Source organism: Siniperca chuatsi, linkage group LG9, assembly GCF_020085105.1.
Source record: "Siniperca chuatsi isolate FFG_IHB_CAS linkage group LG9, ASM2008510v1, whole genome shotgun sequence".
Taxonomy (NCBI): Eukaryota; Metazoa; Chordata; class Actinopteri; order Centrarchiformes; family Sinipercidae; genus Siniperca; species Siniperca chuatsi.
Genome location: NC_058050.1, coordinates 22,676,291 through 22,701,984, shown reverse-complemented (window position 1 = coordinate 22,701,984; position 25,694 = coordinate 22,676,291). Strand labels below are relative to the sequence as shown.

The 25,694-nt window shown below is 40.1% G+C and overlaps 1 protein-coding gene across 3 annotated transcripts in view; it reads left to right on the top strand.

Annotated features, from left to right (window-relative positions):
• Positions 1-25,694, top strand: part of mbpb (myelin basic protein b) — a 49,682-nt gene that overhangs the window by 15,132 nt on the left and 8,856 nt on the right. For all 3 annotated transcript variants that reach the window (XM_044208213.1, XM_044208214.1, XM_044208215.1), the window contains exon 3: positions 14,237-14,306. In XM_044208213.1, the coding sequence (XP_044064148.1) occupies positions 14,237-14,306 (70 nt within the window). The remainder of the gene's footprint in view (positions 1-14,236; positions 14,307-25,694) is intronic.

Genomic DNA, 25,694 nt, shown 5'->3' with positions numbered 1-25,694 from the left:
AAATTACAGCGGATATAATAAGTTTGGGCCATTATGGCTGAGGCTGCAATTAGATTTGAAGAGGCTGCTAGCTTGTTGTGAGCAGACCTAACCCTAAACTGTGAGGAAGGAGGTGTAGAGAGACAGAAAAAGAAATATGGAGGATAAAAGCAAAAGTGTTTGCGGCTGTGGGCAGCACAGTGTGCCTGTGTGGTCTGGCTTACGGCTGACAACTTGGCCGTTGCCTGTAATGGGCGGAGTGATCGTGTCGGCATGCTGGGGAAGAGGGGAGCCCGAACCAGCTGGGAGGCTGATAGCTCAGCTCACAGATGATTTGTTTCCTTTGCCTGCAAAGCACACTCGGAGAGAGAAAAGCAGGAGCAAGAGAAGTGGATTTATTTGTCAAGTGTGAAGCTGCCAGGAGAGCACTAAAGCTGCATTGTTTATTTAGCCTTATAATTAATGTTGTATTTCTCTCTATGTCTACCATTTGTTTTTCCCTTTCTTTTGGCTTAATTATAGTGACATAAAAGTCCATTTGAAGGTCTGGCAAAACAATCAGTTGTCATAGTGACAGTCAAGCAGGAACAGAGCGTGACAGAGTAAGGCAGGTTGTGTTTAGATGCTGTTGTCCGAGTCGTGATTCTTCTCCCAACCCCTGATTATTTCAGGAAGGGTGAAATGTACTGTACCCATACCTCCTTTGTCAAACCACCGCAGCAGCTCTGACAAAATGTTTCTCTTTCAGCCACTGATATTTAGAGCCTTAAATCCCACTTGGAATTACGGGATAATAACACCGGCCTTGCTCCTCAGTGTGGTGTAAGTCACATTGTATGAGTAGAAACAGAGTCGGAGAGTTTGCTCAGATGTTCCCAAATGCACGCAACATATCTGCGCTCGTTAGAGCACATTGTGAGATTTTGGAAGAATTAGAACTCCTGACGCACTTTTGATCAGGGCTATACAGTACATGCTCATTCACAAGGGAGAGTAGAATTACAGAATAACGAGGAAATAGCCCTGCTACTTCACTATATTACCTTTTTCTCTGGATGGTGTGTCATCATCCCTGAATTACAGACAGACAGAGGCATGCAGTGTAGCATGCTCAGATCTTGCCAGATGTAGTCATCACTGCGTGCAAAGCCTATTAATTCTTCACCATATAAACCAAAGGTAGACAGTCACTCAGTCACCTTGTATGATTCTACAAATTCAGTAATTTCATATTGCATTTTGTGTGATTAATTCTCCGGGTTGACACAAAAAAAAGAAAAAAAATTGCAAAAAATACACAACCACCGTTTAAAATAACATCTATTTGCAATGAACCCCATTGTGTTGTTTGTACAGATTACTGGCCAGCCATAGACTGTGTGACACATCATGGTGAGATATTTCCTGCCCAGCTACAGTGAGAGGAATTGAATTTTCAGCTATCTCAGACATCAGCAGTGAACATAGGGTTGTGGTATAAAGGCCTCAGAGTCAAAGTGCGCACTTTTTTTTCTAGACTTTCTAGACCAATTTTTACTGATGCTGAACATTCAGAGAGAAATCCATCCCAGCAAGGACAGAGATAACAATCTCTCAACTGACAACAACCTCAAACTACCAGAATGCAATGCAGCCAATGCATTTTGAGTAGAGCTGTATTCACACCAAATCAGGCGTTGCGGTGAAAACACCAGTCCTCCCATTCATTTTAATGGGGGTACTGTGTTTAGGCTGCGGCGGTGGGGACCGCAGGGGATGCCGAAAAAAATGCAACCCGACGTCACAGGTTGCCAATCATGTAAGCCGGCGATCAGACCATCAAACTGCTCCACAGTCAGCCTGAAATATCGCTGAAACCAGACACTATCCAGGTGGAGTTCATGGACCAAATGATGATACTCTCTCAGTTGTGTCCTCCTTAATGTCTGTGTCTGATTTGCAGTCTGTGCTGCCAAATAGTGACACCAAGAAGCTTCCTTTGGTTTGTGTCCATTTGTTTGAGAGAAAGAGAGAGAGCAGCGGTGGTCGAGTGAGCTAGAGAGTAAATGAAGAGAGGGAGTGGTGGTAGCGAGAAAGCCGGTGAATAAGAGCAATAAAACGTTATTTTCTGATTGTTTCACAGCAGTTACGTTCTAAAGCACAAATGAACATGCCCACACCACCGTACACCGCCGCACAACACTGCGCTAATCGCAGCAAAGCCTGATTTGGTGAATACATCCTTAAGGGCATAATTGTCACTTTTCTCAACTTAACTGGAAAAACATCAAAGTGACTTTTGCTACATGGTAACTACTACCAGTGCTCTCTCCACCTACAGGTATAACCAACAGTTCACATTCTCAGATGGTGTTGCAAATCATTTTGGGAAATGTAGGAAATCCATAACAGAAGAAGAACTGGGTAGTAGGCAATTCATTTTGTGAAATACAGGAAATAGCTAACTGAAGGAGAATTAGAAAGGTGCATTGACTAAAGATGGAAACACTTGTTTCAACATGTAACTATGAATTAATATGCGTTACATATTAGAGTGCATTAATGAATAACTGATGGTATATGACAGCAGAAAAAGAATCACAGACTGTTATTTCGTTTGGCAGCTTTGCTTACATGCTTATTTGAATTTTAAAACTTTTTTTTTTTTTTTTACTTTTAACATTACAAGACAAAAGGCTTTTAGGGTGAGGACTAACTGAGAAATGAATGTTATAGAATTATCAGAACACCTATGGCTACACAAAAAACTAAAACCACAGACATGGTTGTAGCAGATGGAATCTAAAGTATCAAGTAGCTCATGTTATAATGAGACTTACCTTTCCAATTAAATCCTGTCAAAAAGGGGCTCTAGATTTGAAATGCTCAGTAGTTGGTCCTTGCAGTAAAGAGGCTTTATAGATGCTTCACCAGTTCAAAACCAAGCATGTTGAAGATATTATTTTAGTGTATCTTCACAATAATATGTTGCTTTGTCAATCCTTCTTTCGTTTGCTACGTTGTGCCTGATTGTGGTACAGTATAGTGTATAGAAGTATAGTACATTACTGAAACTACTGAATTGAAGGCTGAAGTCTCCAGATGAGGGAGCTTGTAGCTCAGCTAGTAGACCACCAGCCTTGAGCAGCTGACAGCTCTACCACTGTACCCAACTAGAGCGCTCTATGTGCTGTGACCAGCCCAGCGGGCTTCTTCCTTTCGCTTCTGTTCTTCTGTGTGAGATCTGTCAGGAGAGGCAGTCACATCTGAATCACACTTTTCTTATCCCAAGTCTGTTTTAATCACTAAAGTAAAACTGGGATACGCTGGTTGGTGGAAGAGTTGTATTTTAAGTGAAGATGACATAAAGTTACACTTGAGCTTATTGATCATGCTTCTATATTAATATTTTGGTGTTTTGGGTCATTGGACAAAAATGTGTTGTGCTAGTGGTAAATATTCAATAACACTAGAACCGCCAGGAGTTGCTGTATACCGAAAACCGCCAACGGGTAAAATGTAAGCGCTATTAGAATGCATTGTTTTGGTGATTATTTCTGCTACGCGTTGCTCAAACACACTTTGCGCAGACATTCAGCACCTTGGGTGTTTACTTACAGAATGTTTTATTGTGTTTGCATTCCGCCTTCACCATGCAAGTCATTTTCTCCTGCGCTTTTCTGCACCTGTGAAGGGCCGGTCCACGCGTGGTGGCTCTTTTGATGCCAGCCACTCCGCACAGTCTGAATTTAAATGCAGCATACAATTTAGAAAAAACAACCGACTACTGCAGTGTGTTTATAGGCCTACATGATGATAATAATAATAGTAATAATAATGTAGAATAATAATCTAAGGTGTTCTTCCTGCTTGTTTGTTTCAGTCTGGCATGCATCAAAACAATTACACATACAAAAATATTTATTGAAAAGAAACAATTTGTTTCAATTCCAAAATTCAAAGTAGATTTTTACCCAACAAAAAAATCTATAATGAACAACTGGCCTACACTGTAGTCAAAAACTCTTACGCTCCGCAGGTCAAAAAACACATAATGAGGGAACCGCACACCACCTGAAGGGACTGCTTTAGACTAACTCTGTTTCATAAATGTTTATAGGCTACATTTGATAATATTAGATTTGATTATAATAGTTTTGCCTCACTTTTCATGAAGGCTCTGGATCGCTGTCAGATGATGACCCGTCAATCAACCCAGGACATATCGCTCAGCCCTGAAACCTCTCTTTTACTCAATGCATAGAGCAAGTCTAATGCCTGTTTTGCATTCATAACTCTTTCTCTTATCCAAATTGAAGGTTAGCCTATGACTTGACACAACTCTATCACGCACAGTAGCAGACAAAAGGTGCCAATAGAATGTTTATCTAAACGTGCAAAATTAATAGTGCGTAAATGACTGCATTCTCTATCGGGGTAAATTTTACCCACTGGTGCTTATAGATATAAATGCCATTTTTTAAAATGTGGCTTTATCTTGACAATTTTTAACAACGGGGGGTGCTACATAACACACTTTTAGGAAAAGTCAAAGACTAGGGGACTTGAATATTGTATTGAAAGAAAGAATGTGAATTCTTCATTCTTTATTTGTGAAACGCTATTATATGATACTGTTTTGCCTTTATTTGAGTTATCACATATTACAGGATATTTGCCTCACAGTAGGAATATTGTATTTCTTATTTTTCATGAAAAAGTCTATTGAATATTGAATTCTCAGCCACACAATCTGATCTTAAGAAAGGCTTTAACTATAGCACTGCTTGATCTTAGTGCCACAACCACTGTTACTTTCTTACAGCTCTAAATAACAGATGATATTTGATTGTTTTCTCGACATTTGATAAACATTATTACAGTATAAAGCTGGCCTTTTGAAGGTAGAGCTACAGAGACTCCACTGTGCTTTTTATATCTTGGTGAAAAGGTGAGATGAGCCAATCAATCTCTAAAGTGTGGACTGGATTAAACACTATAGGGCACAGCCATCACTGAACCACAGATAAGAAGAGGAAGTTGGATTCCTTTGAAAGTCTCAAATCAGCCAAGCTCTGAAAGGTGTTTAAATGGCTGCACTCTTCTTCCCCTCTCACTACTCAAATATAAGGAGTACTTAGGCTCATTGAACCCCATCCAGTACCCTAGTGCTGAATGGAGATCAGAGGGCTGATTGGAGCGGAAGCAGCAACCAACGTGACTGAGTGTGCCAGTCTGAGACGCCCATCACCCAAACATACATGCTCACAAAACGTTAGCCGTAATACCTTTTAAGTAATACCATTTGAAACAGCCAAGACAGTTAAGCAAATTTAGAGAGAATAAAGGTTTTTTTTTTAATTGCTTTGTTAGTTGACTGTTTGCTAAGCCTTGCCCCTCAGTTATTGTGCCTACACACATAGCACATATAAAGGTCGCAGATTTACCACTTGAAATTCTTGTACATTTTTTAAACAAAGGCTCCTTGATTTCAGACCAGTGTTGCCAACTTGGTGACTTTGTCACTAGATTTAGCGACTTTTCAGACCCTTTTAGAAACTTTATTTCTAAAAAGCAACTAGCGACAAAGGGAAAAGGCGAGAAAAATATTCAAATATATTATATTGTTATTCATTCCCATGCATGCTGCGGCTCTTCTGCCAGCAGTGTCCCTCTTCCTCTCCTCTTGCGTTGTGCGCAGGCAGTCAGTGTGTGGCGTGTGGGGCAGCTTCACTCTTTCTCTCCAGATCTCTGGATTAAGATGTTACTACATGTTGTAAATATGTAAATAATTTTTTGATCTTCTCCCTCTTCCCTCCCTTTGTAGATTTAAAAAAGTTCTTTCTTTTTTTCTTTTTTTTTTTTACTTTTTTTTACTTCAAATACATGTACCCGTAGTGAATTTGTCATTATTTGGCTAAAGATTTCTCTGTCTACGTTTCATATGTCTTAAATTAAGGTAATCTCTCCCTCACTGCACTAAGATGTATGCAAATGAATGTGTGATTACATCATCAACATACAAATGAGCGTATGACGTCATCTGGCGACTTTTAGCAACTTTTGGAGCTAGTGCTAGCTACTTTCATTGGAAAAAGTTGGCAACACTGTTTCAGACAGAGGTAGACAAAAGCAGGCTTCTCATTTCTCGGCGAAATGATAATTGTCACTGGATTTTATCAGCTGTAGCTAGCTAGCTAAATAAGCTACTGTTAGCTCTGTGAGTTGGTTGAAAATGCTGCCTGTGGCTGACTTTTTAATGTTTCCAGATGGCTCATTTTAAAATTAGAATGTTCTCAAAGGGGTCTGAATTATGAACTTGATGGTTACATACATGATATCATGCTAGAAAACAGAGGCTAAAGCTGCATGTACCAGGCATGGATATAAAAAAACAGCATTGTTCTTGTATTGTAGTGTAGAGCTTGTTAGTCCTAGTGTTATGAAAAAAACATCAGATCAGTTATTTCGTTCTGAAATAAACCTGTTTGGCCGCGTAGCTTGTTCACAACAGTATGTTTTCACTTTGAACGTTACAAAAGAAAAAGCTTTTAGGGTGAGGACTGATTTGTTAGGTAAACGTAACGCTAAGCTTGGGCAATGTTGGCCAGTTGCTGGAGTGTAAACTTCCCAAAATCCAAGAGCCAGACAGAGCTGCTAACTTTAGCCTAAACTCTGTTCGTAGCCAGGACCGACGTCCATGCAGTGGGGAAATATTATGGATGTGCCAGTTGTTAACAGGACTATTTTTATGTATCTTGTTAGCTTATAACTTGGCCTTGGAAGAAATGCTTAATTACAACTGAAGTAAGCTGAACATGCTAACAATTGCAACTTACATTAGAGCATACAAACACACTGTTTTTAATCCATTGCTTGTATTTGTTGATTTGGAAAGGCTACATCATACTCCAAACTATTTAAATGCAGAGTATCGCTCTTCTTGCTGCCCAATGCACACCGCTTCAACATGTGGAGAAGTCCAGATCTCGATAGGCCTGCAGTGCCTTCTTATGGTTGCTAAGCTAAGATTGGACAATCGCTGTTCACGGGAGGCGATTAGCGAACGGTCATTTTAAGTGAGAAATTGTGAGTTATCTGCGTCACATCAGTGCATTTGGTGTTTTCACAGAGACAATATCTAATGGCCATTAGAAGAACTGCATCTTAAGGTTGGCTTCAACATTTTACTGTGGGCGTTGCTGGATAGGTGTAAGAACTCATTCACTCACTTATTGTCATCTGGGTGGAACCTGGAAATAGTGCAATCATAGGGAGGTTGTAATGATGGGGTAGACATGTACATGTGTCATTATGTTCGATAATACAGAGAAATATGGCAATATTGGCAACCCAAAACGTCACCAGGTGAGGACAAACAATAGCAGGAGGCTCTCAGGAAAACATGAATAATTGGCAAGTAAAACTAATTGAACTGTTTTCCAGAACTCCTTTACATACAAGATACAAGATTTATTGATCATTTTACAACACCGAGTTGTATAAGGAGATTTTGTTTTGTAGTTCCCTTTATGCTACTAAAAAAATGATTATATACAGTAGATCATTGAATAAATAAGTCACAGAAATAATAAGTTATAGAATTGAAAACTGTTTTACATGGTGGAGTGCTGGGGATGAATTTAGGTGTCTCTCAGCCTGAGGGAAGAAGCTACTCTGTAGTCTGGTGGTACGACACCGGATACTGCTGTATCTCTTTCCAGACGGCAGCAGGGTGAACATGCTGTGGTCGGGGTGGGTACTGTCCTTTAGTGCAGGCACCTCACCAATATCACTGATGCTCGGTAGATTGGTACCAATGATCTTCAGAGCGGTTTTAATCACCCGCTGCAGAGCCCATCCCATGCCAGTTTGTGATGTTTCCAGTCTGGATGCTTCCTGTTGCTCCACTGTAAAAGTTAATAAGAACTTGGCACAGGAATTTTGCCTTCTTAAGTTTCCTTAAGAAATACAGTTGTTGCTGAGCTTTCTTGACCAGGGTGGAGATGTGAGAGGACCATGTCAGGTTCTCTGTGATGCTGATTCCCAGGAACCTAAAACTATTCACCTGCTCCACCTTAGCTCCACTGATGTAGACAGGGGTGTGTGTCTTTGCCTCCTTTTTCCTGAAATCAACGATCAGCTCCTTGGTTATGCTGACGTTGAGCAGTAGGTTGTTCTCTGTGCACCACTCTGCAAGACCGTTGACTTCCTCCTGATATGAAGTCTCATTGTTGTTTGTAATCTGGCCGATGATGGTGGTGTCATCCGCAAACTTCACAACAGAGTGGTCTCCATGTCGGGGGCTGCAATCACGGGTGCACATTGTGAACAGGAGGGGGCTGAGCACACAGCCCTAGGGGGCTCCAGTTTTGAGCACTTGAGTGGAGGAGGTGTAACTGAACTGTCTGGGGTCTGTTTGTAAGGAAGTCCAATTACAGAGTGTGGTACTAAAGCCCAGGGTGCTAAGTTTTCCAATCAGTTTCATGGGGGAGACTGTGATGAATGCTGAGCTGAAATCAACAAACAACATTCTGATGTAGGTGTTGTTGCTCTCAAGGTGTGTGAAGACTGAGTGGAGGGCAGTGGAGATGGCATCCTCTGTGGATCTGTTGGTTCTGAAAGCAAACTGGTGAGGGTCCGGGCTGGCTGGGATGTTGTTCTTTATGTGCTGGAGAACCAGTTTCTCAAAGCACTTCATCAGAATGGGGGTGAGAGCCACAGGGCTGTAGTCATTTAGACGATGGGATGTTGGTGGCTGTCTTGAAGCAGGTGGGAACACTCTCCTGTGACAGCGATATGTTAAAAATGTCAGTAATGACATCAATTAGCTGATTGGCACATATTCTTTGTACACAGCCAGGGATGTTATCAGACCCAGCAGCTTTACTTATATTCACTCTCAGCAGGATTCTTCTCACATCCGCTGTGGATACTGACAATGGTCGGTCTTCTGAACGCGGAGTAGACTTTACAGCTGCCCCAGGGTCAGGTGATACTTCACTGTCTCCAGCACCAACCTCTTTGGACGCTCTGCTCGACAAGAATCAGAATCAGAATCAGAAATACTTTATTGATCCCCGTAGGGAAACTCTTTGTTACAGTAGCTCGCCTTTACGTCAGTGCACACAGGAGAAAACGATATTATACACTATAAACAGGTCAGAAATAAATAAATTAAGTAACATGTTGGTATAAGTATAAGATAAACTAAGTGTCGAGTACCAAGTGGGTTTACTGGTAGATGGTGAAGTACAGTATAAATACAATGTCACTAATTATGTAATAAATAATAGTAAAAGTGGAGGTGCATGTACTGTCGAGAGTAATTGAGGTATATCCGTAACAATAAATAAGAAAAAAAACTAACAAGGGAAAACTAATATTGCACTTGAGGAGTAAACAGAATATTGCACAATTATTATTAATTATGGCGGAGATGTAATGCTCAATGACCAGTTTAGTGACCTAGGGTCAAACAGACTAATCCTTAGAGGAGGAGTTAAATAGTTTGATGGCCACAGGCAGGAATGACTTCCTGTGGCGCTCTGTGGTGCTCTTTGGTGGGATGAGTCTTCCGCTGAAGGTGCTCCTTTGTTTAGCCAGCACGTCATGGAGGGGTGGGAGACACTGTCCAAGATGGCGTGTAGTTTGGCCAGCATCCTCCTCTCTGACACCACCGCCAGAGAGTCCAGCTCCACCCCACAATGTTACTGGCCTTACGGATCAGTTTGTTCAGTCTGTTTGCGTCCGCTACCTTTAACCTGCTGCCCCAGCATGCAACAGCATACAGGATAGCACTGGCCACCACAGACTCATAGAACATCTTCAGCATTGTCCGGCAGATGTTGAAGGACCTCAGCCTCCTCAGGAAATAGAGGCGGCTCTGGCCCTTCCTGTAAACAGCCTGAGTGTTCTTGGTCCAGTCCAGTTTGTTATCTAAGTATACTCCCAGGTACTTGTAGTCCTCCACAATGTCCACACTGACCCCCTGGATGGAAACCGGGGTCACTGGTGCCTCGGCCCTCCGTAGATCCACAATCAGCTCCTTTGACTTTGTCGCATTGAGCTGCAGATGGTTCTGCTCGCACCATGAAACAAAGTTACCCACCACAGCCCTGTACTCCGTCTCATCACCACCGCTGATACATCGGTGAGCTATATAAATTAGCCACCAGTAGCGAGTAGGTGTGAAGTCATGCTGACAGCTGCTTCCCAAGCACGGCATCAAGCTGCTGCTCTGGTCCACATAGGAAAAATTGCCCACATATTTTGCTCTCTTCCATTTTCTTCTAACACCCCATGTGTTAATAATGAGGGTCACATACAGTGGAGGAGAATAGTGTAATAATTGTTTTTTGCTACAACCTAATGGGATTTTTTTAAGGTGTAGGATACTGTGTCCAAATTGTTATTCAGGGCTCTATCTTCGTGTCGGACTTCGTGTCGAACTCAGTGTCGCACTGGTATTTTCCTGAGATTGTTTCCTCGGCTGCACCTGGTTTGGTATCTTAGTGACTCGCCGTGCACCCCAGAGTGAGGAGAGGTGTGGTAGAGGGTGTGGCGATGTCAATCCAGTGGTGCCAAGAATGGGCGCATCTGGCACCTGCCTGCTCAGAGCCGGTCGACAGCTCAGCACACTTAATGTTCCATGATATTATGGTCACCCTATTTGGTTAAGGCACACCCACATAAACCTTTCTGAAATCACAAAAAACATTTTATTTATGTTTTGCTCGTTTTCCACTTTCATTCTACATTTTTTTAACCAGCTTAAACTTTGTGTAACAAGCACCAGACTGTTGCAAAATAACCACAGAAATCGCCGTTCTCGTGTTGACATAAAACGTGTCATTATAATGAATTGTTTGTACTGCAGTTTAAATCGACATGCATGTTGGAGATGGACACATTGAAAATAGTTCACACTGTTTCAGGAAAAATTTTATGTCAATTAAAACTCATTTGTCCACTAAGGACTCCCTTAGGACCGTTCATTCCTGCCAACCCTTCCCAGTGTCTCCATCCAAAACACAAGGTAACTGAGAGGAACAGCTGCGCACGTCATCTTCTTTTTAATGAAGCTCCACATTGGGGTGTGCCATATCATATCGTGTTAATCGTCGATCGACTTGTTGACATAATGACGACATACAGTACGCACAGCAACGACAAGCATGGCTGAAAGCGAAAGTGACATTGCTACCGGCTCCACGGTGGAGGAGTTGGTTCCAAAAAGGGGAGCGACTTCAGTAGTGTGGAAGTGATTTGGTTCAAAAGATCAGAAGTACAGCAAAGGGCAATAATATGTAAGAAGTGCAAGAAGACTGTAACAACAAAAGAGAGCAATAAACAAACTTATTTCACCACCTCAAGCGGAAGCACCCGGTTGAGTACGAGGAGAGCCAAAAATCCCGCGAGGAGAGCTCAACAGCTATTGTGAGTTCTAAACCAAAAATATTTTTCAGTATGTCGTATCGCCAAGAATATCATTATCACAGAAATACACTGAAAATATCATGATATTATTTTAAGGTCATATGGCCCACCCATAGCTCCGCATTTTTAATTGCAATACAGGTAGATGTGTGGCTGTGATGAGCAGCATGATGTTATAGAGATGTCCAACAACAATAAGCTTCCTCTAAGGAGAACTCTCCACAGGATTCCCAAACTGTCGTCATGACGGGGAGAGCCCTGCGTTTATAGGGGATGAAAGTGGTGAATGTGCACTGGGTAGGACGCACTTGACTGCAGTCCTGGGTTCAAGAAAATAGAGCCCTCAACCCTTTGCTTCATGTAATATGTGTCCTCCATCATGGTTAGAGACAGGGTGTTTGGGGCAAATATTGCCTAAAATAATCGTCAGAGTGTTCATATTTTAACTGTTTCATTTATGTCAAGGTACAAATTGTTTGAATTTTGCATTTCAAACAACCCCAAAAGCCCATTACTTGCAGATTTAGTTCTATGGGTTCCCTCAGCATCCAAAGATATCAGTTCAACAAATGGAATGTGGATTTGTTTTTTGCATTGCTAATTTTCTGCACTTACAAAAAGTGCAAGGCTGAAGAGAGAGAGGAGACAGCTGTGTCTAAGCGTGTGGGTGTGCGTGGACAAAATCCAAGAAAGGTTGAATACAGAGTGCTATAATGATGGAAAAAAATGTTGATGTGCCAGACTGTAGGAATGCAGTGATAATGTAAGCTTTATTAACGCACAAAAATCCTACTGCAATTCTTCTTTCTCTATGCCTGTCTCTTGCTCTCTTGTTGCTTTAAATTACTGGTTGAGGTTGACTTTGGACTAGCCCTGGACACATGTTTGTCCATCATTTCCATTATCACAGATGTCACAGATCAGGGCCTGTAGTCATCTGCTAAGAGTGAAAATTATGACTTAAATGAAAGATAAAAGTAAAAATCCTTCACTTTTACTCCAACTTGCATCCTTATGATTTCTCTGTACCAGCAGCAGAATTTCTTTCCTGCTCCGGTTTAGTTTTCTTTTTGTTGCCATTTCAGCCAATTTCCTAGAATTTCTTCCCTTTTTATATATTCTAAATGTATTAGATTGTTGTTAATTTCACATGTTGCTACTGGAGACATTAAGGATGTTATGCAAATAAAACAAACAACAAACTTTTCTACTCTTTATGTGTAATTCTTATAAAATTGATAAACACCCAGGGCCCATATTTATCAAAATTCAAGCCCCTGAGTTTTAAAGTATTTCTCTATAACATTAAATATTCATGACTGAATAAGCAATGATCAAAAAACACCTTTAAGTATTATTTATTGAGAGTTTAACCTTCAAAAACTTTTATCTGCTTTATCAGGACTGTGTGAGTGTGGCTTAATCAGATTTGATTGACAGTGGCCAAACAACCCACCAAATGTCGTCATTCTGAGTCAAATGTTGCTAAATTCTGATTGGTGCACAGATGTACGTAACGTTACCTTTTTCCAGCTGAGCCCCGCCCATTTCAAACCAGTGAAAAGAGCACAGAGGAAACAAAAAATACAGTAATTAATTTGTTTGTGTGTAATTATTGGGCCTGTTAATTCAATCTGAATCTCTTCATATCAAAACAAACTTACATAATTGAAAGGAAATGAATGAAAATGCAAAATTTCAAAAGCATAGCACTTTGTTGACCTTTTTATGTGATTTGCATTATGTGATTTGCATTGGTAAGTGCTCGTTCACCACACTTATCCACCTCCCTCCAGCTCACAGGACTGTGTCGCAGTTGCACTTATTTAATGGTGAGCAGCGTGCCCACAGTTTTTGAATGCCTGTGTTGATTCAACATGTTGTGCAAACCCACTCGGAAGTGGAAAATGGGGACATAAGTGTACATTGTCACCAGGGAGGGCGAGGCAATCAGTAAGAGGATTGATAATACTTGAGGATTAGCAAATGCAGATATTTAGTTCACTTGGAACCGCTAAATAGAAACAAGTAACAGAATCCAACTTTACTTGAAAGAAATGAACATGACAGGGATTTGTTATTTTTAGTGCCAAGTGACAGGGAAGATTAATTTGTGTGACTCAGAAGTGCCAGTAAAGGCGGGTACAACAATTCAGCTTGCCCAATGTTTAAGTTATGACTTCATGTATTCAAACAGCCTGAATCGGACCAGAGCTGACAGGGAGTTGCAGCTGAATCATTACTTCTATAAATCTGAAACTACTAACGACTAACTCCACTGACTGTATTTTTTTTTCTTGCCTCATTTTGACATAGTGCTATTCTTTGAAACATAAGAAATATGCAAATTTCATTTTCATTTAGAAACAAAACTGAAATACTGTTACACAACACCGATTGTCTGCATTTGCACAACTTCCTAGACTACCAGCAGATATTAGTCACATAAGGATATAAAAGGACATAAACATAAAAACATTGAATTTTTAAGTATTACATGTAATCTAAAAATATCAATAGTATGGCAAATAATTTAAGCCTTTTTTTTGTTGTTTTACCTTTTATCCTGTCTAAAATCCAGATGAGTATGACAACATTGAATTGGGATCAAAATGGGCAAATGTCAAAATGTATGTGATTCAAAAATTGTAGCACCTTCTTTTGAATGTGAAATGAATGGGTCTGAGCATAATTCTGCTGTAATTATAAAGCCCAAAAGCCTCAATAGGTGTAACTATGTCTCCGTTGTTCTCTCTCTCTCTCTCTCTGTTGATCTCTGTCTTTGCTCTGTTGCCATGGCACCTCACCTCTTCAATCTGTTTTTGTGTTCCTATTAAAGGCTTCGTCACCTGAACCCAGAGCAGCAGCAGCAGCAGCAGCAGATCCTGAAGCACAAGATGAAGTCTTTGGTAGGTGGTCAAACCACATCTTGAATTTCCATTTCCATGCATACTGACATTACAGGCTTTCCTATTAAAACCAACTGACACACAAAAAGGGATATATACATGTTTTTATACTTTAAGCTGTTTAAAAAATGAATGAGAGAGTTAGTAGTGAGCATAATCAGGGAAATCCACCATTATTGAACAGACTAATATAAAGAATGACTGCCACCCTCAGAAACTCTAACACCATCAACAGAGTCTATTCTACTGCCAAAGTGTGACTGACATTTCCTCAGTTATCAGTGTGCATTCTGTTAATATTTCTCCTGTGAAGGAGATTATTTGTCCACATGCTAATCAGCAAAGGATGGCTCAGTGCAGAGGAGCATTGGTGCACAGTGAATATAAATATGCAGTTGCACAAATGTAAATTAGTAATGGTCAAATCTAACTGTAAGATTATGATTTTTGATTGTTTAAAAAGCTACTTGTTGAACTGGAGATGTCATAACTAATCAGCTGTGGTTTTCCTGTCCAAGTAAGGTCATCATTAAATGAAATATAGATTTTGTGGAAGTGTCTCAGGCGGTTCTTGTGGAGGCTTTAGTCATAAAGCCCAGTGGAAAGCAGTGAAATGTGTTACCAAGAAATCAGTGGAAAATGGAATAACAGCCTTAAATCCACATTGACATGGTAGCTCCTTTAACTAGCTTGACTCAATATCTGTTTTTGGGTTGTTGTTTTTTTTTTTTAGTTGGGGGGGGGGGGCAACAATGAAAGGCTTTCGCTTCCCAACAGCAGCTCAGAAGCTGCTAATCCTGCAGCGTGAGATTTGTTTGGAGTGAGCAGCCTGGCTGGTGAAACGTCTGCAGCTACCAATGATGAATGAAACTTGGTGGTTTGTGGAAGCCAACCATTCCACATAATGAGAAAATCTCACAAGTCAGTGTTCCACGCACCCCAAAAGTTTCTTTTCTCACAGAGAAGTTTTCCCTCAGTCACATTCCTTGTGACGTGTTCGATGTGTAAGGACAGGGGTTAAAAGGAGCTTTTGTAATACTGCAGCTCAGCAGTCGAGGGCAGAGTTTGGTGCACAACAAATAGGGCATCTGTAGGTTGGCACTAAGTTGATTGATTTCACTGCTAGATGCTTTTATAAATTAGGATGAAGGAGATTATTAAAATTGCAATTGCTTGTGCAAATTTGCTGAATTCTTCTTTTTTTAATGAGGCAACAGCTCTGATCTAATTCTAATTAAAGCCAATCTGATTGGATTTTCTGCTGGGATATATACTGTAACTTCAGCACACTGTATGCATAATAGATCGCGCTATATAAAATAATCCAACGCAAAAGCTCAACCAAGATTTAGCTTGAATTACAAGTTTACGAGACCCTTCCCATGAACTCAACAAATGAAACCATAAGTGCCTCTGAGGCTTCCCGTTGGCTCTTGTCAACTTTGATGATAGGAGTTGAGTGAAGATGCAGCCTCAGGCACCTCCTAGGGTGAAGGAAATTATTTTCTTTCCTCGCATACAATGTGTGTCTATGTGTATCTGTGGCCACACGCCCGGAGCCACACATCACTGATTTACAGTGTGTTGGCTTCTTGTAGCTGCCTGTTGGGACTTGGTGGCTGAAAATGCAATGCTGCAATTGCTCAAAGTAATGAGGAGAGGCAGAAGTTTGGGAGAGGAAGTGCTGGTTGTTCATCCTGCAAGAGAATAAAACCCTCAAGACGTTGCCCACATTTGTCTAGGAAGAGCAGCGAACGTTCAAGAGATAGGGAATGGAAGACACCCCTCTGTGTCAGTCTCGATTGTTTTCAGGGTGAGCTGAGGTGAAATGCAAGAGAGGATTTGTCCATGTGTACTGACTAAAAGAGACAAGAGATCATAGTTAGCTTGTAACTGCTTCTTTGAGTGTGTGTCTATGAAAGCGTTGGACCAGCATGAGTTGTAAACGGCTGATACCACAACATTTTTGGATTGACTCTGCTGATATTATTTGCCAATATACAGTATCTTTCAGTAGCCATTTTGAGGGTTAAAACATCCAAAACATTACAATGATTTCCTTCTTCCAGACCTTGCTTCTTCACAGGGCAGAATGCCTCGGAACCATCACAAGCACATAAAATGTACTTGAGACCCCAGAGATGAGAAAAATATTCTTAGATTTATAGTCCTTCATGTGACTCATAACAACTGCGTTTTCTCATCAGGGTTGCCAACTTTTAACTACCAGCTGGAGTGAGATTGGTTTATGTTTTTTGTTTTTTGTGGTGGCGGTGGGTCGGGTGGGATTTCTCACAATACAATGGAGATTGAAATTGACAGCGTTGTCTGTCTGGTACCCCTTGAAGGGCCCCCCTGACCTTTGTTTTGCTTGCAGTTTACAGGGCTAAACTACTGCAAAATGGGGAGAATAACTAAAATCTGCTGGAAAGACAGTTATGGCAGAGAGGGGTTTTTTTTGCGAATCTTGTGTATTCTGATTTTTTTAGTCATTGAATTATTCATCATCTTGGAGTTGAATCAGGCGTCATTGAGAAACACACAGAGCCAGGTAAGTTAAAAAATCTTTTTGTGGGTGTGTTTGTGAGCATGACAGAGACGGTAACGGAGAAAGTAATTAGTGTGGTGGATCTGTGGCTGCAAACTGTTCTGCTAATCTTAGCATAAGAGATAAGCCGGCGATACTGCTGATGTTATTCATACTGTAGTCAAATAGTTGCCAGTGAGGATGGTATTTTTTGTTGCTAGTCGTACAGAGTAAATCTTGTTCATTCAGTGCGCTCTCCTTGGTACTGAAGTGATGTTGATGTTGTTGCCGTTTGGCAGATTATTGTGTGGATTGTTGACTTTCATATCACTTGCATTTCACAGTGGTAAACTAGTAGTAAAGGCCAGTAAGACTGGGTGGTGACCCTGATGTGGGTGTTTTATAAATATTCTGCCTAATCTGTTCAGCAGAAGCACCTGTGACTGGCACACAAATCGCTTCCCCGTTATCTGGAGAGACTCTGGACAGAAGGTACAGACTGACAGTCTATCATATCATATTATACTATACCATATAGCAAAATATCATAAACTCACTGTTGAGTAGCTACAAAAGGATATATGTTACTATTATTAGATCAATTAATACTAGGTACTCCAAGATAAAAAAAATAGCAAAATCCCAAGTTACTATATGAATACTTTAAAAATGATATCACAAATTACATGCTAGAATTTGGTAGTGCAGTATTTTAAGATCATTGCATTTTGCTAAACTGTACCACGTATGTTCTAAGTCCAGACAGAAATGTGATAGGAATATTCTAGTAATATTATGCAAGGCTTAAACTGGTGGAGAACTGTGAACTAGTGTTCGGATTTTTTTATGATTCAGTAGGCATACTTGATTTCTATACTGTGTTTATGAACAGTACTGAATATATTATTCAATGACTTGGGAAGAGGGCCCACAATGGACGGATGCACTAACTGATAATATTGATATTGATATTATGCAAAAAAATGCTGCAGTGTGTTTGTCTATCAGAATCAGAATCAGAAATACTTTATTGATCCCCGAGGGGAAACTCTTTGTTACAGCTGCTCACTATCACGTCAGTGGACACAGGAATAGAAGTACTAAGCAAATCAAAATATAATACACTACAATACAGATAAGATAAATTAAGTACAAAGTGGATATAAGTATAAAAGCTAAAATAAGTGTAAGTACAAAAGTGGATTTAGAGGTTGATAGATTGATAAGTATGTACGGTATAATAATACACTGTAATAATATAAGTGATATAGTGCAATAATAAGTACTGTCAAGTGTAGCTTATTAAGATGATTATGAGACGGTGGATATTGCACAGCAGTAATAGAAGTATGAATAAATATCAATAAATATGGAATTGTAAACTGAAACAGAGAATATTGCACAATTATTTTAAGTATTGCAGTGATGTTAATGATCCAATGTCCAGTTTAATGACTTAGGGTCATACAGACTGACACTTAGAGGGAGGAGTTAAAGTTAAAGTTTGATGGCCACAGGCAGGAATGACTTCCTGTGGCGCTCTGTGGTGCATTTTGAGGGGATCTTCCGGTGAAGGTACTCTATGTGTGTGTACGTGCATGCATGCATAATTGAATTTATGTGTCTATATTGATGCCATGTCATGGCAGCTTGCTTGAGTATGTAATCATGCCTCCGTACTTGAAGTGGTGGCTATCGGGAAACTTACCCGATAGCCACCACTGTGACTATCTGCTGTTCTCACTGATGCCTTATTATCAGCAGCAAAGTTATACCTTGCAGAGGCTTCATCAAATTGATCTGTTAGCTACTCGATACGCTCCTTCTCCTCCAGCTAAATAATGCAGCATGTGTTTAACACTTATCATTGATCAGCATGGAGCAGACTTAGAGGATCCACCGCTGACACAAGTGATATTTCAAAGAAGCCACCCACACAGCACACAGTTTCATTACTTTTAGCCTTTGGGGACGACCTAGTTGCCAGGCACAGTCATGAAATTATCGGACATACTGTAGGTTACCGTACTAGTAACCAGACTTGCTTATTGCTTCAGTGATTTAATGGCTTGACCTTTGAGTCACCCGTGATGAAACACTATTATTTTCTTACACTAGTCTCTTGTCGACCTCAGCTTTCTCACACAGATGCTTCTGGCAGCTCATGATCAGAACACGCAGAATGACGCAGGTTTAAGTGGCAATCTCTTTAAAATGGGAGGTAGGCAACAGACTAAAACGTGATCTGACTGCAGTGTCTGCCACGCTCATTCAAGTTTTAAAAGGAGTTTGCGTCAAACTAAACATTATTGAGCTGTAAATATAATTAACTTGATTTTAGATTGATTCATCTGGTAAATGAAGGCAGTGAGCGAGAAGGTGAGTGAAAGCTTAGAAGCTGAACTTAAAGATCAGTTTATCTTAATTCAGGTTTGTTAGAGGTGTAAGTGGAAATTAAAGCTCTATCATAGTGTGTGTTTTGTTTCATAGTTATTGGTCAGAAAGCTGCTTCAGAGCACCACGGTGTAGATTCCATTTTGATGTTTAATGTTTAACTGGTTCTTTACTCAGTCAGCACTGCTTTCTGATAGTCTGTAAAAATCCCCGTTTCTTATCAGTTTCTAACTCTTGCTGAGAGAACATTGCTGTTAGGATACATTTAAAACCTTCCTCTTACCTGTGCACCGAGGCTGAACTAATTTAGCGCCATTAGGTTGATTCAGGGTGCGGGCAAAAGAAAATAAAAGGAATTTCCACCAAATTGGCACAGTGTGAGTGGTTTATGACAGGCAGGTTAGCTGTGCTTTATTGGAGCCTGTTTTGGTGTAGTTGTCATCAGCAGGCGTCATGACTCATCCCGGCCTGTCCATCGTCTGGGGATGTCTCCATGCAGCACTTCCTGTTTGCAGTGCTTTTCCACTGAAGGGCAAACACCACCATCAGCTGTGCGGCTGTTAAAAGCCCATTATGGCTCCATTACCTGGCCCAGTCTGCAGCAGGCCCCCGCTCAGCAAAACAGACCCCCTCTATCTGCCTGTTCCGTCCTGACTCTGTCTGGGTCACTGTTTCTTCATCATCACAGGGTGAAGTGAGGAGAAATGAGCAGCAGTTGTAGATAGAAATCCAGGAGAGCCAGAAAAAAAAGTGGGATGGACTTCACTGTGACCAGCCATTATAGTGCAAGGTAGCTTAAAGGGCCATATGGGTAATTCTGCATGTTTTAACCCATTACTATAACAGCAACAGAACAGAACATAAGATGATGGGCTAGACAATTCTCTCATATAGTTAGCTTTTTCTTCTGACCCTATAAAGACCAGAGAGTTCTGTCACTCAGGGGGAGATAAAATCAAGTGAACAAACAGCATTAAGTGAAATAGTCTAAAGTTAAATAGACCATAAATGTTTCTGGGCAAACAGTTGGGATTAGTGATTGTGCTACAGAATACACTAGAATCTAAACAGTCATAATATCAATTTTGTTACCTGGTAGCTTCTCTGATATTGGCATGATTGAGATTTTAGTACACAAATCCTGGTAGGATTAGAGAGTAGAGTTTCAGAATTGTACAAAATTATCTTTTTCTCTGTTCTTCTCTAAAGTGAAATTTGTGCCATCATAGCTTCCTCCTCGTGTTAATGCCAGAATCCCTGTGGATACAAGTTGTGTAGTTGTATTTTTAACCTGATCTGTGCATTGTTGAACTTGTGCGTTTGGTGTGAAAGGCCTGTAAAGGTTTCTTTAACGTGACATAATCCATTAAAAAAGACATTAACAATACTTGGCAACACTGCATTTCACTTAATATAGCTTCAGATGTCAGATGATGCTTTAGGAAATGGTTGGCAGGAATGTGAAACCTTTGTGAAATGTAGATAATGTGTTAAAACCTGCAAATAAAAACCTGGTATGGTCCTATTAAACTATGTAAGTTCATTCAAGGACAGACACTCACTGTCTTTAAGCTGTAAGGCTGTCACCATTTCGTTTTCAAGGGAGTCCTTAACACAAATACACATAAAAAAAACAATACATAAAGCAAAACAACACACACACAAATACACTCACACATACACAGACAAAATCTCTACAGACCAGATAAACACTCAACTGCATTCAGTCAGCAGTGACCACTCCTGAGTGAGCCCATAGGGCATCTTTTTTAGCCACATATCACATTGTCTGTGCAAAGAAACTGCCCACTGTCTGTGAAGAACTACTTCAGCTTTCTGCTTAAGACTTTGTTTGGGAAAGTCTGTGTGATGAGACTGCTGGAAAGGTTGATGCAGTAATACTCTCTGGCGATAACAGCGGCTTGGTGCAAAAGTCCACCCAGGAATGAATGAATGAAGGAAGAAATGCATGTAATTAATTGGGATGGAATTATTCAGAGACAAAAGAAAATACAATGCGTATACACCACGAAAGCATACAAACGGTATAGATCATATATATATTATCTTGTGTTAATGATAGCATAGTACAATTTATTTACTGTATTTAAAGGGCTAATGCCACAATATTTTGTAAACCACATGAAAGGCACAATACTGTTTCATAAGATACTTCTTCTAAACATCTTGGAGCAATCTCTAATGAAAAAATCCTTAACAGAATGGATAGAATTTCCTTGTTCTCTCACTGGATTCATAAAACTTCAAAATCTTTATTATATCTTGGAAAGTGCCCATTAATACTTCATAAAAGCCAATATTGTTATACAATGTATACTATGTTATTGTTATTAAACTCTGTATGAACTAATACACACCGTTTCTCAAACCATTTCAACTTAACCATTTTAACTTAAGTTATAACTTAACTGTATATCCCATATAAATCCAGTCTATGTTTGACAGTGCAGCAGGATGAAGGCACAGTTGTGCAGTGATACAGTAATCAGTGATGTTGATAGGTTTTCAATGTAGTGAGTTCCCGGGACCCACAGGTGGTCGTTTGAGTGTTTAGGGATGGGCATCATTAAGATTGTATCAATACTACTCTTATCGGTTCTTTTTCATTACTAAATAATTGCTTTTTTTATAAATACATTATTTTAAAAAATAATAAATTCAGAACAGGATTAGAATATTTTAAATATAACTAAATGTTGCTTCTAGAGCAGCAACAGTGTTTACAACAGCAAAGTCATTATATAAACTCAATAATATCTCACTGGAAACAAATCTAAAATGTCAATAAAATAAATCATATTCCTGACATTGAAATACAAAGCAGAGTTTAGAAAGAATGAAGAACACAGTCAGTCAGTATCAGTCCTTCCTCCTGTCCTCTGTCCTCCTCCCTCTGCAGCTGATGTGATTCACTGCCTGCAGGAAAGGTGCCGCTGGTAGAGAGGAGGGGCTGGTTTGTCTCAGCCAGCAGCTAATTTTAAAGAATTTGTCAAATTTTAACAAACTAAGCTAAACAGTTAAACTACATACAGACAGCTTTCGTTTTAGCTTGTTTGTAACAATTCGATATTAACCGAGCTAGCACGCTGTGCTTGTGTAAAACATAGCTGCAGTGGATGAGAGCAGATTACAATATCGCTTTCTACATGTTTACATGTTTCTGCTTGTTGAACAGGTGTATTGATAAAGTACTGACTTTTTATTGCAATGTTTTTATTGCACTTACTGTAACAAGTGTAGCTGTCGTCAACTCGAGTAATCTCCACCGCCTCTCTGCAGTTTGCTGATTTCGCTGCGTGCGCGCGTGTATGTGTGTGTGTGTGTGTGTGTGTGCTCAGCCCCGACACAGAGAGCAGGTGAGAGGCTGCAGCGTGATCATAAATTACACCAGTCTTTGACAGTAAGGTTTCTTTTGTTTATTTCTATGATTTCAACACATATTTGTTGTTCACCATGCAGCATTATCAGAGAAAAATAGGGTGCGTCCCCTGGATGTGTCGATAGTGAGTTTACACGTCCTTTCGGATTTTAATGCATCAGACGCGTACCTAGCAACATCACTGAGTAATACTGAACGTACTGTATGATCGAATGTTGTCCTCTGCAGTACATGAAATGCACACATGCATTGCACACTTCTCTGGACATACTCGCACTCCACAAACCCTGAAAGCGAAAAAAACAAAGATAATTGGATGCGCTTCCTGAATGAGAACTTGATAAGAGACTGTCCTCTGAAGATCAGTTTTCATTTTGGATTCATTCCTTCTCAAGGTCACACTTGAGCTTCTATCAAGGAAATTGAATGATATTGGTGTGAGCCAGTTATCACTTATTTCATACACTATGTGCTTCCCCTGTAATTGCTTTAGGGACCTTCTAGCTACTCTTGAAATCTTAAGGAGAGCTAGCTCAAAGTTCATTTCACACATGAGTAACATGAACTAGTTTACGTTCGTAGTTCACAATTTTGAATTTTGAACTAAATTCCCAGTACCAAAAAATGAACTAGTTCACGTTCATTTTTTTCCTTTACAAAATGCTGTGAGTTTGACTTGGGTGGAGGAACTCTGCAGCTGTTGGCTCATCTTACCCTTTGTTAATGATTTCTTGTGATCATCATTCACTCGCACATATTTCCCAAAACTGGTCGGGTGCTTCAGCTCGATGTGTCGTTTTAAAAATCTGCGACCCATCAGATTCTGTGACCCAAAGCAGCGGCACGCCGGGTGCCGTAAAACATAGTGTGTGAGCGTTGTTCACTCCCGCGAGAGTTAAACGACGCTCACATTCATTAGTTGCAAACAGATATGTTCAGTTCACTGTTCACCCCAAACATGAGCATGTTCAATGAACAGGCAGCGCTCTTTAAGCGCGTTCATGCACAACACTGATCTAAGACCCCCCACCTCTCTGTTCGCTCATTACTAACTCTGTAGAGAAGCTTCTGAAAACACAGATCATCCCGTAATAAAAACAGAATCAAATTTTTCCCTGTGATGTCTTGTGAATATTTAATATCTGGTTTAGTCTCTAAGGATGAAGAACTGGATGATGGAGTTAATGCAGCATTGTGTGTGATGTACACAATGGGTTTTCATTTACTGACATGCCCTTCATCTGGCCCGCACAGCTCTCTCTGCTTTCTTCAGTAATGATTGTATTTTCTTCCTTATTCTGCTGGCTTCATTGTTTGCAGTAAATACTGAATGTATTGTTGAATTATTATTGTGTACATTCATTCATACATACATTCAATAACATATTATTATGTTATTATTAATGTGTGCGTTTTTTCAGTGGATAAAAGAGTAGAAGGAGTAAACTGTTATTGCTAGTTTTGTTTGATGGAACAAACTTGCCTTGTTCAGGCACATTTTAGACACAAAGGCAGTTCAAAGTGCTTTACATAATGCAATAAAAAATAAATAAAGCATAAAACATAAAATGCAAATTAAAACGTCAAGTCAAACGTGGTAGAGAACATACAAATCTTTAACCTGGATTTAAAGGTAGTCAAAGTCGGGTCAAGTTTTATATCATCTGGAAGTTTGTTCCCATTATGTGGTGCTTTTTAACAAGCTGTTTTTCCATGTCATACCAGTTCTACCCATGCCAGTCTGCGCCACCTATAGGGAAGGAAAGTCATTACAGTAGCAGTTTAGAGCTGTAGATGTACAGTATGTGTTGATGTCACAAAAACATAATAACTGCAATTTTAACACCTGCGCCCCCTGCACACAATAACTGTTGCATTTCTTTTTATAACTGCTGTTTCCTTGTGTCTTTTACATAAAGCACATTGTGCTCAAACCTCCAGTAGATATTAAAAGCTCCAACAGAAACTTCTCTGATGTCAGCTTGTGGTTGACAGCCACACGCACAACATTGAGATATTATCACCTTAAAAAACTTGATATGGATAACTTGTTGGCAACTTGTTGTTTATTTACACATCTAGCAGATATAGAGCAACATTGGTATTCATTTGCAGTCCTGTTTACATCCTCCTGTTTAATGTAAGTCCAATATTCAATTTGGTCTCCATCAACTCCTGAGGGAAATATCTGGCTCTTTAGCTGCTAAATGCTGCATTATGTTCACCAGCTAGTCGCTAACTGTGTCTGCTGTCTGGTGCTGGATATATTATAAACAGTATATTAATATGGATCATGTAGTTCATATTTATATAGTCAGCAATGAGTTAGCCTTCACTGCTAATTTTTCTAATTTAGATTGTCTGTTATTAGTTGTAGAAATGAAATATCTCATTTCAAATATTCAAATATGGAAGCTGTCAGACTAGCACAAGTCACAGTGTAGACTGTCAAAATCATGCAGGGAAATATTACTTACTGTATATCCTCTCTACCTCCTGCCACCCTTCGTTTGCCTTCTACTACACCCTCAAAATCCATTGGTCATTTTAGCATCTACACTGAACTGGCGACTATGTGCTTTTTGTCATGTGGGTGTTGCTGGTTCACATCTATGCGTATGGACTGTATATTCTCACTGAGATCGTGTAAGCACTGCTGACTGTGCATACAGCACAGAATTGAGAATATGTACGAGCTCGTTCGTCTGCTGTGCATTTGTCAGCCGTACACATATAAGAGTGCAGTGGCTCAGTCATTTGTCTCTGTGGCGGAGGCTGACACTCTCTGGTACGGGCCCTGGCACTGCCAACATGAAGCACCTCCCCTCCTTCCCCCTCAAAAGCTTTGATTGTTAAAGGGCAGCATCCATCACTGTACCAGTGTTCTTTGGTTTGACACCATTGTTCAGATTCTCCCTTTCGGTCCCTTCTCACCTCGCTTTCTCGCCTCTGATGTCTTTGTTTTTTCTGTCAGAAGGATGAATTTATCTCAAGATCACTCAAAAATGCAGAAGTTACAACATGTACTGCGTGCCAATTTTTTTGTCCTGTGATCCGCCACACGCGC